This window comes from Triplophysa rosa, linkage group LG2 (genome assembly GCF_024868665.1).
Source record: "Triplophysa rosa linkage group LG2, Trosa_1v2, whole genome shotgun sequence".
In the NCBI taxonomy this organism is placed as follows: domain Eukaryota; kingdom Metazoa; phylum Chordata; class Actinopteri; order Cypriniformes; family Nemacheilidae; genus Triplophysa; species Triplophysa rosa.
In genome coordinates, this window is record NC_079891.1 from 30,138,619 (window position 1) to 30,156,200 (window position 17,582).

Below are 17,582 nucleotides of genomic sequence, written 5' to 3' on the forward strand. Positions count from 1 at the left end.
CTTTATCAGATAACATTGCTCCAAACTACGAAAGTGCAGTGAAAACATTTTAGTCCCAGACAGACTCTTAAACCCTTTAGGCAGTGACTCTGGACTGATTTACTGAGGCTTCAGAACATTTCAGACTTAGAAGAGGTATATTGTTCATGCTAGGGGTCTCTTTATTCTTTTAGTTTGCATGTCTCAGGTGTTTTTCCTGTAGTATTAAAAGCCACAGCTGTTCCTGCTTTAAAGTGAGCTTTCTATTATTTGCATGATGCCAAACCATCCGTTTAATGCACAAAAGGTCAGAAAGGTAGGCTACTCTCTTTGGTGCTCAAAAGGTTTAGACTTGATAGTTCACCCAAAAATGAAAATTCTGTCATCATTTACCCACCCTCTTGTCACTTCAAACCTGTATTGACTTTCTTTTGCAGAACACAAAATTAGATATTTGAAAAAGATTGGTTACCAAACAACGGCGGTACCCATTCACTTCTATTGTATGGAGATAAAACCAATGCAAGTCAACGGGTGAATGTCTTCAAAATATCTTTTGTGTTCTACAGAAGAAAAAAAGTCGTACATGTTTGAAATGACACGAGGGTGAGTAAATGATGACAGAATTTTCATTTTTGGGTGATTTATCCCTTAACGACCTTTTATAGAAGCTATTTACACATGCATTTAAAGCAACATTATATGTCAGACAGTGCTAGATGAGACAATCTCAGGGCAAAGAGGCATTTGACAAACTATTATTTTGCCACTGGTTTATAGATTAACATTTCAATTAATGTGTTGTGGTTGTGTAATGCGAGGAAACAGCCATGTGTAGTCACAAGGGGCTCTGGGGCAAAAAATCAATATGCCTTAAGCAGTAAGGAAGATGGTGAATATAAATGTTTTCACAGAAGGGTGCTTTTTAACAAAGACCTGATCAAATAACGTTTATTTTATATAAATCCCTTAAGACCAACTAAAGGTAATGTCAGAAGCCTATTGCCCATGTGAAAAAAAATCCTTGTTTTTCTTATAGGCTGCTTCTTTAAATACCAGAATGCCATTGACATTGTCTCCTGTTTACTATAAAATTTCTGCTACTCGTGTTTTTATGAATAACATTTCAAGCTCATTTGTTCAATCTTGCAGAATAACCAATATGACTCCATTTACCATGGAACACAAAAGAAGATATTTTGAGAAATGTCTCTGTGGTTTTGTACCCATAAAATGGAAGTCAATGGGGGCCAGTCCAACCTTCTTCAAAAAATCTTCTTTTGTGTTCTGCAGAAGAAAAAAAGTCATACAGGTTTGGAATGACATAGTGGGGTAGGTGATGAGTCAAATCTTTTACTTGACCTAAACTATGCATTATGTTGCAATTTCAGTCATCTCACCTTTCACTCTCAGTGAGGGTTAAAACGCTGCACATGAGCATTCAGCAACAACAGACCTCTACTACCACCACCTGCCCAAACCCAGGTAGTACTACACCTCTCATTTACATGTAAGAGGGAGACACATGGATCACATTTTAGGACTGGTAAATTATTTATTCCTTTTTAATTGAAGGTTTACCATTTTCCTATTTTTATAGAAAACCGAAAAAAAAACGAAATTGCCTTTTACAAACATTTACAAATAAATGACTGTACAAATAGAAACCGAAGAAGCAAGACGGAAAAAAGTAAGGGAAAAACAGTCATGTCAACTTTTAGTTGAGAAGTAAAAACATCCAGTTTTAAGATGACTGCCATTCAAACTTTGTGCTTGATCTAAATGATCCCAAAACTGATAAGACATCATCCCGACTTCTCTTTCTCACAGCCGACACAAACATAATTAATAAATGTTATTTAACAAACGATTTATTCATAAAAAACATTATTGTTGTCCATTTTAATTAGTGTCCATGTGTGCAGTGCAGAAATCGCTGTGAGGAAAAGCTAAGGCAGACTGTTAGCTGATGTACAGGCGAGGAAGGACACAGGGGCGACGCATTAAAGGGTCAAAGGTCAAGTGCTATTTCAGACGCAGCAGCTCAAGCTGATCCTGGTACTCTGTGAAAAGTCTCTGAAACCTCAAGTTCTGACCAATCACAGGCATCACCTCAGTCAACAGATCTCTCTTTCTCAGACCCTGACACAGAGACAAATGAAAACAATAAGACAACTGAAAAATTAAATAAACGCATCTACATCGGAGTAGAATTATTGTGCTATAAAGGTTTAAAACAAAACATAAACAATATGAAAACAAAAAACCCAACAAGTTCATACCAGGACTGTGGGCTGCCAGGAGCTGCAAGTGGATTTATGAACTGGTCCCAGTAAGTCTTGACAAAGCTCTCTCAACCTCTGCTCATAACCTGCACACATACATATTTTTAGATTTTTCATACCAAAGACGGGTGAAGCACATCAATCTGGCCACTTTTGCATCTCACTCACCTTCATTGACAAGAAAACGTGTGTAGATAAGAAGCCAGTGTCTGTACTCGTTCGCTGACAGAAGGATGAGGGCGGAGGAGAGCTGGTTTTCCAAGAATGCCAGAGTCATTCCCTGCTGCAAGAGGTGAGGAGCAGACGAGAGACGAGATGCTAACCGCCCCGCACTGACAAAGAAAGAAAAAGAGATTGTCTAAAAGACTGAAAAACAACCAGGCCACATCTATAGCTGTTCGATGGCTATAGGCCAATCAAAGCACAGGTCTGCCATCACCTTAGATTTCGGCCCTGCGTGAGGGCGAGCGGCCCCATGGCGCCGAGAGCATCCTGAGAGGACACGCAATTCCTGAAGTCTGCACACTGCACCAGAGAGTCCTGCTTATCTGCGATCAAATTCCTGACAGAGATGAACCGAAATACACAAAATGTTAGAGACAACAAACAAAAAGTACACTTTCACTTCACAAAGTGTTTCTGTAACTTAATTGGTAGAGCCAAGGTCATGGGTTCGGAGCCGCACACTGATTAAAATAGAATTTAGGAGTTTTATAATTCCTCTCAGGAATGCACTGTAAATAGTTTTGAATGAAATCGTCTGCCAAATGCATAAAAATGCCAAATGTGTCAATAAAGAAAAAAGGGTCACACTTTATTTTCCAATTCTCGGTACGGTATTAATAAACCATTGCCTCAGTGAACAACTAATTTGTTGCTTATTAATAGTTAGTAAGGTAGTTGTTAGGTTTAGGTATTAGGTAGGATTAGGGAAGTAGAATATGGTCATGTTGAATATGTGCTTTATAAGTACTAATAAACAGCCAATGTGCTAAAAATAGGCATCTAATAAGCAACTAGTTAATAGTGAGAATTGGTCCCTACACTAAAGTGTTACTAAAGGATAGGTCATCCAAAAATGAAAATTCTGTTCCAAACCTGTGTTCATTTCTTTGTTCTATCGAACACAAAAGAAGATATTTTGAAGAATGTGGGAAACCAGACAGTTGTGGGACACCATTGACCTCCATAGTAGTAGTTTTTTTCTATTATGGTAGTCAAAGTGCCCCAAGAACTGTTTGGTTACAAACATTGTACCAAATATCTTTCATTGCACCCATCAGAACAATTCAATTTATACGGGTTTGGAACAACTTGAGGGCATATGAGTAAATAATGACAAAAAATGATTGGACCACCAACAAAATGAATCATTCCACTTTCCTGCAACTATAGGAATTTTCGACCTCAAGAATAAGAATATCATTTATAAAGTGCTCACCAGGTCTCCAATGATGAGTTGAAGCAGTAGGTTTTGCCGTTTGACAAACCAACCACAGCTACACCCTGCTGGGTCAGCAGTGACTGATTTACAGTAGCATCTGTGCCTGGAGTGCGCGAAGATCAAGACAAACGGGCATTATAAGCTATACAATAATATAGCACATTTACATATAGGACATCAACTGATTTAAAATCATTTAAACACAAAATGATAAGCTCAACAAGAAATGAAAAACAAATCACCTGATAAGATTGCATTTAGAGATTCATTTTTGACCAGGGCCGCTTGTTTCTGAACATCCCTGCAGACAACACAACAGCAAAACAGTCAGTATTTATATTTCACAGAAAATAATTGACTCTGTTTGAATCGTCTTTTGAGAAAAACAAATAGTGTTCATACCAAACAGACAGCGTGGCCGATGTCATCAGCACCATCACAAAATGGCCCGAGCAATGCAGGGCTGACATGGGAGCAGGCAGCATGATTGATGGGATGAGTCTCCGCCCACACGCCGAGAAAACCGACAGCGTGCGGTCCTCGCACGCTATGGCGACGACATCGCTGTTAAAACAGAGGAGGATGCTCATGTGATCGAGATGTCAAAATAAAGAGCAAAGCTTTGTGTTTAATCCTGGGGTGGTGTGCCCACCTGCTTCCCGTGGCGATCATGATGCGACTGGGTAGAAGCGTTTCCCACTCTCGGCCCTCTCTGCTCCATTTGAGCTGACTGAGACGAGCCCCGGACACCACCGAGATCTCATTCTCCACCTCCAGATACGTGATGGCATCCGTGCCCACCTAAACACACGAGTTAAACAGGTTGAAGATCCCATCAGGGTTTTAAGAGGCATTTACTCAACAAGGAAAGTGACCCAAAGTATTAAATCTTAGGTGTTTTTTATAGCTGTGTGTTTATCATGTCATACCTGAGTGCTAAATGATTTCTGTAGCGATGGGGTGGGAAGTTTGAACACCACCACAGGTGCTGCTGAACGAGACGGTTCCACTGGACCGACACTGGTTGACACAGTAGTCTATAAGAGAACAGACCAATCAGAAATCAAAGACAACTAAACATAATGCTAACTTACATTTACATTAAAGGTCCAGTGTATGAAATTTAGCGGCATCTAGCAGTGAGGTTGCGAATTGCAACCAACGGCTCACTCCACCGCTCCCCTCTCTCTCTTTTGAAGCACTACGGAGGCTGACACAGAACTAAGATGTTGTCACGTTTTCGCTTCTTTGCCAGAGTAGATAACGCATTTACGCTCTGTAGAGCAGTTTGTCCGTTTAGGGCTACTGTAGAAACAACATGGTAAATTCCATGTAAGGGGACCCGTGGTGTAAATAGATAGAAATAGCTCATTCTAAGGTAATAAAAACATAACGCTTCATTATGTAAGGTCTTTATACATAAGAAAAAAACTTGATATATTATATTGCATTTCTGTCAATAGATGCTTCAAAAAAATTACACATTTGACCTTTAAATCAACTCGATTCAGCAGTGGAAGTGTCACCTGTGGAAAGGGCTGTGATGTGGGCATCATCATTTTAGCATCTTTTCTTGGCCTTCCCTTCTTCCTCTTCTCCACCACCTCTCCTCCTTCCATCTCTCCTTTCCTCTTGGCCATAGAGAGCGATTTCACCATGATTTTGTCCTCACTGTCGCTGCTGGTTTCATCTTTGCCTTTTGGCTCTTTTGAATCTTTTACCCTGTGGCTACAGCACAAAACAACTTCAGCTGTTTTATTGTTTTCACAAAATATTTATTGAAGAAATAATAGTCACAAAGAACACAATGTATGACAGACTTTGTACCTATCAAGTGGGGTAATACACATAGTCAGGGGTATACTTGTGACCCCTGGTGTGGCCTTTGACCTCTCAGTAAATCGTGAGTCCAGTGCTTTCATTGGCTCGATCTTGGAGGCGGACGTCAACAGCAGATTCGATTTCATACCAATTGAGTTTACAGGTGCAGCTCCACTGAAAGAGAGATAAAAATAAATGAATGAAATACATTTTCAGATAAAAATTATATACTAGGCCTGACAAACGTCGAGAATAAAAGTTTGTGTTTACATAATATGTGTCTGTGTACTGCGCAAATCAATTTGGTATTCATAAACATACACATACATGCATATATTTGATAAAAATAAAATGTAAAAAAATAAATACAATTAATAAACATTTATATACAATTTCAATTATTGGTAAATAAAAATAAATCCATCTAAATATTTCCTAAATATAGCCTATATACATGTATGTGTGTGTGTTTTTGTAAATACAGAATTAATATGCACAATACACAGACATATTATGTAAACACAAACTTTTATTCGCGATGTGATTAATCGTGATTAATTGTTTGACAGCCCTATAAAAAACATATTTATACTAGAACAGAAGATGATGAGGATTGTTATGGGGCAACCGGACAGATTTGAACCTGCATGCCCTGAAAAAGCACCACAGCTAAACACAATAGAATTTCTATATGTAAAGATTACTTATACAGATCACGTTTCTGAAATTCTGGTTTATGAGTTGTATACGTTATCCAAATGCTATATATCTGCATACACTCACCTGTCTTTATTATCTTCTGTGGTTTTGTTTGGAGAGGTGGTGGTGGAGGGTTCGTGGGAGGGACGAAGGCCCATGGAGTTGGCCGTGTTGGAATCTGAAGAGATCTGAGGGGTCAGCTGGGTGGATGCAGACGACCCGGGCAGGATAGGCACGCTGTTGAACAATGCTGGCGAGAAGTCCCTGGGTGAGAGACAAAAAGCAATTCAACCACTGAATGCATGCAGCGATAAAGTTGACTGGTAAATTTAGAGGTGTTGTTATGTTTGTTACGCTGTGTCGAGCTGGGCGATGCAAAGAGGTGTGATTCTTCTCCTGCCGTCTGCGGTTCTCGTCTCCACCTGCTTCTTTAAGAGGTTCTACCCAATCGAAACAAATGTTTTTCAGCCATTTCATTAATCAGACTAAGTGAAATATAGATACACAGTCACCAAATACAATTACAATGGCCAGCCCAATGTATTCAGTGATACAAAAATACCCACACAGATTCATACAAAAGGCAAATGTAAGACGTATGCAAATTATTTAAATCACACAAACGCATTATGGTTTCTGCATTTAATGTGTATGCAAAGTACAAATTATTCAATATTACAATATTGCCATTGTGTTGTGTTGTAGACTGGACAGCATGATAATATACATACATAATATATATATAATGTATAAATAATATACATACAATTTATACATTAGTGAATGAATATGAACTTTTTTCTTTGCTGTATTCAAGATCTGGAAACATTGCATCTTTTTTGTTATTTTGACCCGTTTATCCTATTTAAATTTCCTGCTAATAGATGAAAATGTAAAAATAATACTTTTATTTTGGAATTTGAGAGAAATGTTGTCAATGTAAAATGAGAAAAACGATGCATTTACTTGAACATGAATAGTAATTTCAGAAAACTGAACATAATTCAGAGTGTCATCTTAATTTATTCTGTGGCTATATATGTGCGACATATAAATCGTATCGAAATGTTGATTATATGACTTTTTACTGTTAACGCTACAATATACGCTACAAAAAATAAATTTCTAATTTCTTGTCAATGGGGCTAGAAAAATAAAAAAAGGAAAACTATCTTTAAGTTTACTTTTCTTATCCCATTGACAGATTTTTTTGTTGTTGTTGCTTGCTAAGACTAAATCTTAGCTTACTTTTCTTGATTTTAGAATGTTTAGATATTTGCACTAGAAAACAAGACAAAAAGCTTCGTAAGAAATGAATTTTTTGCAGTGCATTTCTTCTAACCTTTCTGATGTCCTCCAGGGACTGTCCGTTGAGCACGTTGGTGAGTTTGGGTGTCTGGTTTTCAGCGCTGCTTCCCTGAGCCGCGTTTGGGTTCTGATTCCCCTGCCGGTCCTGTTGATACTTCAGCATTTCTGGATTTTCAATGATTGTAGTGGAAAGCTGTGACTCCATTGTGATGGCCAGACTCTTTCCGTAGATGTTTTGGTGAATAGTGTTCTGCAGAGAAAGAGCGACACGTGACAAGTGATAAATATTCATATTTGAATACTCGTATGACATTTGGCTGCCACTTTTATCCAATGTGACTTCCTGTACAGTTATTACAGGCACCTCCACCTTGGGGCTCAAACCTGCAACTTCACATATCAATTCAGATCTTTAACCTCTAACCAACAACGCAACTTCTTGGTCACCGATCTATTTGTATTTACCTTTTCCTCTTCATTCAGGGCATCTCCAAGTTCATCCTGAGAGAAGTCCAGGAAGGCCACGGTCCCATCCATGGAGCAAACCAACAGTCCCAGACCATTCAGGGTCCTGACAGGCAGACACATACCATTCACCATACTTTTAAGATCAGCATCATCAAGTGGATCAAACAATCCTCACACCATAGTGTCTATATAAACACTGTCCTCTTACCATGTAATGTCCATGATGGACTTGTCGAAAAGGTCATGGATGACCACCAGGGGCCGCTTGAGTGAGGTGAGCTGAAAAAGAACAGTGAACATAAAACTGAACCACGATTGAAAGCATCATCTTTACAGCATCACATTTCCATCTTCCCTACAAGCAAAACAATGTAGAAATATATAAATAAATGAATCTGCTAAGACTTTTGATGCAGTCATGTAGACAACGATGGATAAAAACAAAGGTCTGTTGTAACAAATCTCGTACCCATACAGAAAGCGAGCGGTCCTTACTCCCCACAGCGCAGCAGCAATACGGGCAGCTGGGTTTGGGCGTACTGCCGTTTTTCTGTTTCTTCTTGAAGATCTTAGGGTTGAATTTCTGCAGTGGGATGAAGAAGAATTCATAAACCAGTCAAGAAGAAATATTAAATCGAATTTCAGAGCGTATGAAAAACACTGACTGTTAAATCAGTTAAAGAGAAAATACATATGCAGCAAGTTTAAGCAAAACAGTACTAAAACAAATCAAAGCTCTTCTGTGGGATATTACGGGTGCGAGACAACACTAACCACCACAGTGACGGCTTTTCGATGGCCCACAAAGTCCATGTTGGTCTTCCAGCCGTCGCGTTCGATGATCTGAGCCGTGGGCCCAGAATTATTCATGGCATGAGCGGACACCAGGTACTGACCATCTGGAGACCAGCTCAGCCTCAGCACATGTGTGGTGCCACCACACTGAAAAGATGGAAAACAGAGAGAGATTGCAAGGTCAAGCGCATGTAAACAAAACTAAACAAAAATAAGACCACAAACAGAGAAAGTAAACAGAATCAAGGACTGGTATTTCTGATGGAACGTGATCTGACGGCATGTGGAGAGTGTTATGGTCTTACTTCACTAAAGGGTTTGGTGATGTTGGTCTCCAGCTGCCAGTCCATGGTCCTCCAGACCTTCAAGCTGTGGTCATCTGCCTGAGAGGCTATGTACTTCCCCACAGGGTCCCACGTCAGGCCTTTGACCAGCCCTGTGTGTCCCTTTAAAGTGGCAATGATTTCTGTGACGTACACAGAGAAAAATACAATCACACGATTATTGATGCTTAAGAAGTACTTGTGGAGCGAGACAGGAGTTTAAAATGAATCAACTCCATTTATTTATTATTAATACTTTATAAAATATAAAAATCTGATACACACTCGTTCACGTAATTGATCCACTAATTTAAATATTATAAAAATTATATTATGTTAAATATTTTTCACCTGAAAATTTCCGGCCGTTCCAGATAACAATGGTGTTATCCACGCTGCACGACGCCAGCCAGACATCGTGAGGTGACCAGGCCACATCCATCACATCTGGAATTTAATTTAATCAAATTTAATCCGAACTACACATGCGCTTCATCCCCTGCCAAAAACCAAGACGACATCCACATGGCCGAAGCTTCTCACCTCCCGTGTGGTTCCTCAGAATGGTGACACACCTCCACTGCTCCACATTAGCCAATTTACTGCTGGATCCAAACACTGTGCTCGGACCTATTAAACTGTTTAACAACAGAAATATTGCGTAAAGCCTCCAAGGTCTCTCCGTAGCGCATGTGTGCCTTTGTGTCATAGAGGTATGACAATAAACAGTGCATGTGTGTGACTCTGTGTGCGAGAGAACTATATAAAGACGTGACACACAGAACGGTCGACTTTACTTACGCAGCTCGCTTCCACACCATGACAAGTTTGTCATCGCCTCCTGACGCCAAGTACAAGCCATTATTTGACCAGCGCACACAATTCACACATGCTGAAACGTTACATAAAACATGTGATTAAATGATAAATATTCAATAATGTGACACAAGTGTCTCACATCCTGTCAATACGGTTAAATACGGCTTACAAAAAGAGTTTCAGATATTAAAATGAGACTATTATCTTAAAAAAATGAGGAGAACAATAATTTGACATTTGTCCTTTATTAATTCACACATTTGATCTTAAATGATATGAACAGCGAAATTGTACATCCGGATGGATAAAATGTGAAACATTGGACTTTAATGTAATACCTAAGTGATTGTCCATTTGGCAAAGCAATTTAGGAATAATTTCGTTCTTCTCATCCTCCTCTCTGATAACCGGGGCCATGTTCCAAATGACCACCTTTCCAGAGTCTTCACCTGTCGAACAATATTTATTATATGAATACAATTACCATATTATATTAAACTAGGTCAGAATTTTAAAAGCCAGATGATTGGCTAAATAGTAAGAGCAGAAGAGAATATACAGTACTAAACTTTGAATTGTTACCTTGGCCACCTGTGGCAAACTTAGTTCCATCTGGATGGATGTCAAGTGAAAATATTGGTTTTCCTGAAAAAGTTAAACAATTTATTAATGCAAACAAATAAGAGAAACACGTAGACATTCTCTGTCAAAACAGGAATTAGCACCATCAACGAATACAACTCAATTTATTACGCATAAAGAAATACACAATGCAAATAAAAGGCACTTTAAGAATTGCATGTAAATCGAGCTCACCCCCCTGACAAATCTCATAAACAGAAGCCACATGTTTAATAACAATCTGTTTATCATGCGATCATCTATTCAAACGACCTAATCCACACTGTACAATAATACAATCGTGCCACCCATCAAGCCCAGCTAATCGACCCTGTCAGATCTCTGCTCAGCTTTTGCAACTTCAAAATGGGTGGTGTGTGTAGATCATGCAATTCACATTTGGCTTCCTAAAAAATCAGCCAAGCTCAAAAACAGGCGGTTATTATAATTCTTACGCGCTTAAATGTGCATTAAAGCACGAGAGCGCAACCACAGCCCTACATAAGAGACCCGATTCATCTTTGCACATAACAAAAGCGTAAGTTGAAGCCCCGGATTCCTGCACAAACAGTCGGGCAGCTGATCTCACCATTGTGACTGACCCAACTCGGCTTCAAGAGCTTCATCTCCGGGCTGATCGAAGCCGATCAATAATAAAACCAAAGAGTAACTATCTTTTGCAACCGGCGATCTCCGTGGATACTTGTTTCCAACGTCCGCCCACCCAGCCTTTCAACTGCTGCGGCTCATCCGTTACTTTGTTGCTCAGTTGAACTCCATTTCTGTCCCTCTCTCTCTTTCTCCCTGTGCGAGTCTCTCTCTCATCGCTTCTGAGCGCAAAGCTGCAGCGAGCGACTGAAGTCACGCCGGAAGTTCGCCGTCTACTCAGAAGTTCCCTTGGAAACAAAAAGCGAACTTGTTTGTTCCTAATTTACATTCGGCCATTTAGCAAACGCTTTTGTTCAAATCCACTTAAGGATTTGAAATATATAAAAATAAGCGATAAAAGCAAAAATATCACCAGCAAACCCTCCAATAGTAGCTACAATACCTATTAAATATTAAGATAAATTACAACATAAAATATAATGTAACATAAATACAAACGAAATGACAAAAGTCTCAAATCGTAATCAGAAGTAGCAAATATCTTTGAGCTCATCGGCTGTAAGGATTAACATTGCAAGGAAAACATGACATCTGCCTGGTTTCAGAACAGTTGAAAATTATGTCTTCATTTACTCATCCTCAAGTTGTTCTAAATCTATATACGTTCCTTTGTTCTGATTAACACAGAGAAAGATATTTGGAACAATGCTTGTAACAAACAGTTCTTGGCCACCACTGAGTACCATAGTAGGAAAAATTGCTTTATACATTTATTTGTTTTGTTAAACACAAAAGAAGATATTTTGAAGAATGTAGGAAAGCAAACGGTTCTGGTGCACTTCTTGCTACCATTGTAATTTTTCCTACTTTGGTAGTCAAGAGTGGCCAAGAACTGTTTGGTTGCAAGCATTCTTCCAAATATCTTTCTCCGAGTTCATCAGAACAAAGACATTTATACAGATTTGGAACTCGAGGGTGAGTATTTTTATTTTTGGGTGAACTGTCCCTTTAAGGCTAGTGCCAGACTAAAACGAAGGTTTGAGCTGTTTTAACTGAAAATAACTTGCCTTGACATATCTTGCCAAAATATATCAGTGCCATTGTTTTGTCTCAAGATGCACACCAGAAGTTTTTTTTTTTAAAGCATTTTTATAAAAGCGATTTAAATATCCTAATTCATAAACCGGCCCATCATCTGCTTTACATTACAGCAGCAATAATCTCAGTTCAACACATAAGCAAAGAGCGCAAGCGGATTTGACGAAAGTAGGCGGAGCTTAATGTGTCATAACATAAGCGTCGGCCACACAGCGCCCCTAGAGGAGATAAACATACACCTCTACCGCTACGATCAACTGCATTTTAGTTCTCTCTTCCTGCAGTTTCGTAAGAAACAGGAAACACGAGACAGAAAGAGCATACGCCGAAGAAGTCAGTCGGCTGTCTGGTTTGTTTACATCAGGAGGAGGCGGCAGAACAGAGGCTGTCTTGACAGAATGCCGCAAAGTTTTTACTGTGACATGTAACATCAAATGATAAGGAGCCATGGGCGCGTTAACGTTTCTGTCTGTGCTGTACTGGTTGCTGTTTTGCCCACTGGTGTCCGGGGAACAGGTGGCATTTGTAGAGGTGTTTCTGGAAGACCATCAGGATGTTTTACAGGGAGAGGTGGTCCAGGAGAGTCTGGAGAACGACCCCGTGGAAAACCAAAGCAAAAAGAAACACGATCTCGAAGGAGACCTGGTTTTAGTAAGTTGGCAGCGCATGCATTCATGATCTTAATATTGCATTAGTTACATTCCCCGTATTGAATTGATCTAACTTGTACTGGGTTTAAAATGTACAATTTTGCATTTTTAGACATTACATTCAAATGCAATAGATGTTATGAGGGCTGGTGGTTAAAGATAAAGGATAACAAGACTGATACAGTGCATTGCATAACTCATAACATTACATTGTGCCTTTGGGCAAGACACTTAATTCCAGGTTGAATTCAGGGCATTTGTACATTCATAAGTTCTCACAAAACCTAACTAGTCTATCACAATGTGTCAAGTGACATGTTTTTTCTCTATGCAGATAAAAGATGAAGCTCTTGAAACGAATGGTAATGAAAAATATCCAAAAGATCAGAACCCCTGGATAGGAGTGGTACCGGTCCGAATGGAGGAAGGCACAGTTTCTAATAACAACAACCAAGAGTCTTTTGCTTCCTCTGTGGTTAATAAGGTATTCAAAAAAACATTGTGACAGCAGAAACATGAATATACACTGATAAAATAGATATTTTTTACTCTGTAGATGAAGCGAGCTCTTGTTTTAGGTGCATCTGCTTTGATCATACTGGCCTTGAACCAGAATACCATCAGAGAGGTAAAGAAATAGCTATTGTGTCCCATAAACATTTAGGTGATGTAATTATGAGGCAGGTAAAGAGATGATGGCTGATATATTGAATTTTTCTATATAGATGGATCTCTCTCAGGTCCTCTCTAAGCCAATCATTGTTATTCAGACGTCCGAAAATGTTACAAAGCTCATCGGAGCACTCCTCAGGTAAATACATTTCAACTCCTTAAATTCTCTATCTTTGTCTACTTGTTGCAAATCCTCAAATATTTAAAAGGATAGTTCACCCAAAAATGAAAATTCTGTCATGAGTTACTCACTCTCTAGTTGCTCCAAACCTGTATAAAATTATTTGTTTGGTTGAACACAGAAAAAGATATTTGGAAGAATGCTTGTAACCAAACAGATATCACTCTCTAGTTTTTATTATTAAATTAGTTAAATTATTTGTTTGGTTGAACACAGAAAAAGATATTTGGAAGAATGCTTGTAACCAAACAGATCTTGGACGCCATTGACTAGCATAGTTGGAAAAATTACAATGATAGTGAAAAGTGCACCTGAACTGTTTGCTGTCTTACATTCTTCAAAATATCTTTTTCTTTGTGTTCAACAGAACAAAAAAACAAAGTATTTTTTCCTATGGTAGTCAGTGGGGTCCAAGAACTGTTTGGTTACAAGCATACTTCCAAATATCTTTCTCTGTATTCATCACAACAAAGAAATTTATACAGATTTGGAACAACTCGAAGGTCAGTGAATGAAGACAGAATTTTTATTTTTTGGGTGAACTATCCCTTTAAATTCAAAATATCCCAGATCAACAAATCGTCTTGACCATTTTGCCTTTTAGAAATTTTATTCTGTTTTTAGGGGCCTTCATGCAACAGCAAAAATCACCTATAAGACTTTTCTACAGGACAGCCTGGTAAGATTTTCTACTGCTCATAAGCTTTTGCAATGCTAGCAGGCAGCTTAGTTCCATGTTTGCGGTTTTGTGGTTCATTAGTGTTAAAGTGTGATATTTCTTCATGCAATGTCACAGGGGGCCACCCTGACCCTTTGGTCCACCTGTGGGCGTTCGAGAAGCGGGCTGTACGGAGAGTGGCAGGGGGTCATATGCACCGGAGAGACCAACTCTCAAGTCCAAGTATGAATGTTCGGAAGACATCTCATGTAATGCAGGATTTATGTATTATCGCTTTTTCTTGCAGATTAAATTCAGGGTGCAGCTATGACACGAGTGATTGAATAAAGTTTTATTTTCACTTAATAAATCATTTTAGAAGAGACAGTTCATCTTTAATTTATACCTTTTTTTACCTACAATTTTGTGCACCTGTTCATTGTGTGTCCAGAAATATCTTCAGCAGCTGTGGAACACTGTTGTTCTGGTGGCCCTGGTCCTCTGCACAGGTGTCATAGTTCAAGCACGCTGGCAGTTCCAGGACAACCAGTTCAATGATGATTTAGAGGTGAGCACTGTGGCTTGTTTTTAATACGGGTTCATTATATTTTTTTAAAGCTCCTTAGCATTTTTAAATCTGAATAAGATGTGCAATGATCAGTTTGAAATGGTGACGGTTACAGTAAAACATCTAGTTCTAAATGGCATAATGTTAAGAAGCAAACCCTTTGTCTTACAGTCACACCTTAAGCAGGACGTTTTAAAGAGATTATCAGCACTGAAGACCAGAATATACCGGCAACCTAAAGTGAGGTGTGACCCAACCCAAACACAGCCAATGGAGATGGAGAATTGTGCAGTTTGTTTAGAGCAATACAACAACAACCAGGTGACGTATTTGGCACATATACGGTACTTATGCTTTTTCAATGTATAATTTTTTATTGTTTAATAAAAGATCTTAAAGGGATACTCCACCCAAAAATGACCATTCTGTCACCTGTATAAACTTTTTCTGTGGAACGCAAAGAAAGGTATTTGGAAGAATGTTAGCAACTGAGATTTCTGGGGCACCCTTTACTACCATATAGTAGAACAAATATTGTATACTATTTTTGTTCTGTTGAAATGTAGGATAACAAACAGTTCTGGGGCACCTTTGACTACCATTTTTTTTCTACTATGGTAGTCAATGGTGCCCCAGAAATCTCAGTTGCTAACATTCTTCCAAATATCTTTGTGTTCAACCGAAAAATGAAATGTATACAGGTTTGGAACAACTTAAGAGTGAATAATTCATGACAGAATTTTCATTTTTGACTGGACCATCCCTTTAACATATGCCTGCTTTTCTTTTTGGGTATTTTAGTGTTTAAGGGTGTTACCGTGTCTCCACGAGTTCCACAGAGATTGCGTGGATCCCTGGCTTCTCCTGCAGCAGACCTGTCCACTCTGCAAACGCAGTGTACTCGGTGAGAAAGACACAACCTTCACTCGACCCTGACTTTAATAGTCAACCTGTCATATCTTCATATTATTGTCCTTTTAGGTAATCATTATTGACCTGGACCAGAATGGATTAGTGGATTTAGACTGACATCCCTGCGTGGTTCAGGATTTCATGGCAACTAAACACCTCCTGTGTACTGTACGGTCAGGATGCCGGTAATGATCTTTGACCACTCCAAGCACTATGAACTTTGACTTCTTACATGACCCGAAGAGACAAGACTTTTGGTCAGACCACTGCAGAAGTTCCTCAAAGGCAGGGATTCGTACATGGGATCAGTTTTCGGCACAGTTTAGTACTGTATTTATCTTTGTTTAACCAGTTCTCCACCAGTCCTGATAATGCTTCAGAACTCGTCAAATTAACCAGGAATCATACATACTCTGGATTTTGTTTGAAAAGTTCAAAAGAAAATGTACTTCATATACCATTCAAGAAATATCGCTCGACCTGTCCCATATAGGTGCTAATGCCTGCCCACCATGGCCACGTTCCATTCGTTCTCACAGATGAAACTGAATTTCTGGCCCAAAGTTGGTTCATATTGATCTTGAACTAAACATTAAGTCCCATGAGACCACATAAAACCTTGGGTATGTGATCATTCAGCTCTCAACCAAGAAAGAAAACGGGTGTATCGATCACTTCTTTTAATCAACTTTTTAACCCAAGTGATGGATGGCAACCCAAAAATGGGTCACAGGTCAGTTTTGGTACCAAATAAGGTACATATACAAAAATGATCAGTATTCTAATGAAAGATAACTGCAGTGATGCCTATGTTGTTTTGCTGCAAAGACAAAGATTGTCATCATGTTAAATGTAATTTTCAAAGAGGATACAGCGAGACAGAAATATTTTCAGAACATTTAACGTTTATGTCAGCTATCATGTTTTAATCATGGTACATAAGATGTATTGGGTTCATGTTACCTCAGGAGCATATCTGGTCGAACAGGTAGAAAACTATGTACCAAGTAAAAAATCTCCTTAAACACTCACGCACACAAAGAGGAATAACAACTTAAGAACCGTATTTATTCATGTTTAAATAGAAAAGCGTTCATAAATATGCTTTGTTAGAAAATGCTTTTTATTTATCTTAGCAAGTACATACATGTTGCCCTACATGGCAAGAGAATGTTGCCTGAAGTTTATAAATCTATACGAGAAAAATGTTATCACTCTTCTGACAAAATTGGTTCACAGCCTTTGGCACAATGTGATTTGCTGAAATCAGACTGCAGCTAGTTTGTACAAACCTCATATTCAGAGGTTTCTTAAAAGACTGCTTTTAGGTCAAGTCTTAATTGCTTTCTGAACCTTTAGAGAATTGCACCTGGCTACGATATAGGTCTTGTGAGCAATGTCTAGGTTTATTTTTGCTTCAACAGTGTAATGTATTGCATCTTTTGGCAACCTTTCTTGTTAAACGCTATATAAGTCGTCATTCTCAAACGTGATGTTTTTTTATGAAACAGTGCAATAACTGTTTGTACCGCTCTATTCAATAAACTTATGTTACATGGCAAAAAACGGACACCTGTCTTATCACTTTGGTGTCTTGTCCTGCGTTGACTGTCATCACCAAAAAAAAGGATTCTTTAAACAAAATAACGTTGTTCCCTCATCATCACATCAG

General features: G+C 38.8%; 2 protein-coding genes across 2 annotated transcripts; one reads left to right on the plus strand and one right to left on the minus strand.

Annotated features, from left to right (window-relative positions):
* Positions 1 to 1,490: 1,490 nt before the first annotated feature.
* On the minus strand, positions 1,491 to 11,435 carry LOC130550093 (protein HIRA). The gene is made up of 25 exons (XM_057327465.1): positions 11,152 to 11,435; positions 10,524 to 10,586; positions 10,280 to 10,390; positions 9,924 to 10,014; positions 9,666 to 9,760; positions 9,474 to 9,569; positions 9,105 to 9,265; positions 8,779 to 8,946; positions 8,474 to 8,587; positions 8,213 to 8,283; positions 8,002 to 8,107; positions 7,571 to 7,786; positions 6,583 to 6,668; positions 6,313 to 6,492; positions 5,536 to 5,703; positions 5,235 to 5,436; positions 4,638 to 4,745; positions 4,361 to 4,509; positions 4,111 to 4,272; positions 3,951 to 4,009; positions 3,706 to 3,811; positions 2,704 to 2,826; positions 2,433 to 2,596; positions 2,262 to 2,350; positions 1,491 to 2,121 (listed from the first exon to the last, which is right to left on the minus strand). Exons 1-25 carry the CDS (start codon positions 11,186 to 11,188, stop codon positions 2,005 to 2,007), a joined length of 3,042 nt encoding a protein of 1,013 aa, XP_057183448.1. The 5' UTR covers positions 11,189 to 11,435; the 3' UTR covers positions 1,491 to 2,004.
* Positions 11,436 to 12,580: 1,145 nt separating this feature from the next.
* On the plus strand, positions 12,581 to 16,094 carry rnf215 (ring finger protein 215). Its single transcript, XM_057324727.1, has 10 exons — positions 12,581 to 12,920; positions 13,254 to 13,403; positions 13,476 to 13,547; positions 13,645 to 13,730; positions 14,397 to 14,451; positions 14,569 to 14,673; positions 14,882 to 14,998; positions 15,170 to 15,319; positions 15,800 to 15,902; positions 15,980 to 16,094. The coding sequence occupies exons 1-10, from the start codon at positions 12,717 to 12,719 to the stop codon at positions 15,991 to 15,993; spliced, it is 1,056 nt and encodes a 351-aa protein (XP_057180710.1). The 5' UTR covers positions 12,581 to 12,716; the 3' UTR covers positions 15,994 to 16,094.
* The last annotated feature ends 1,488 nt before the right edge of the window (positions 16,095 to 17,582 follow it).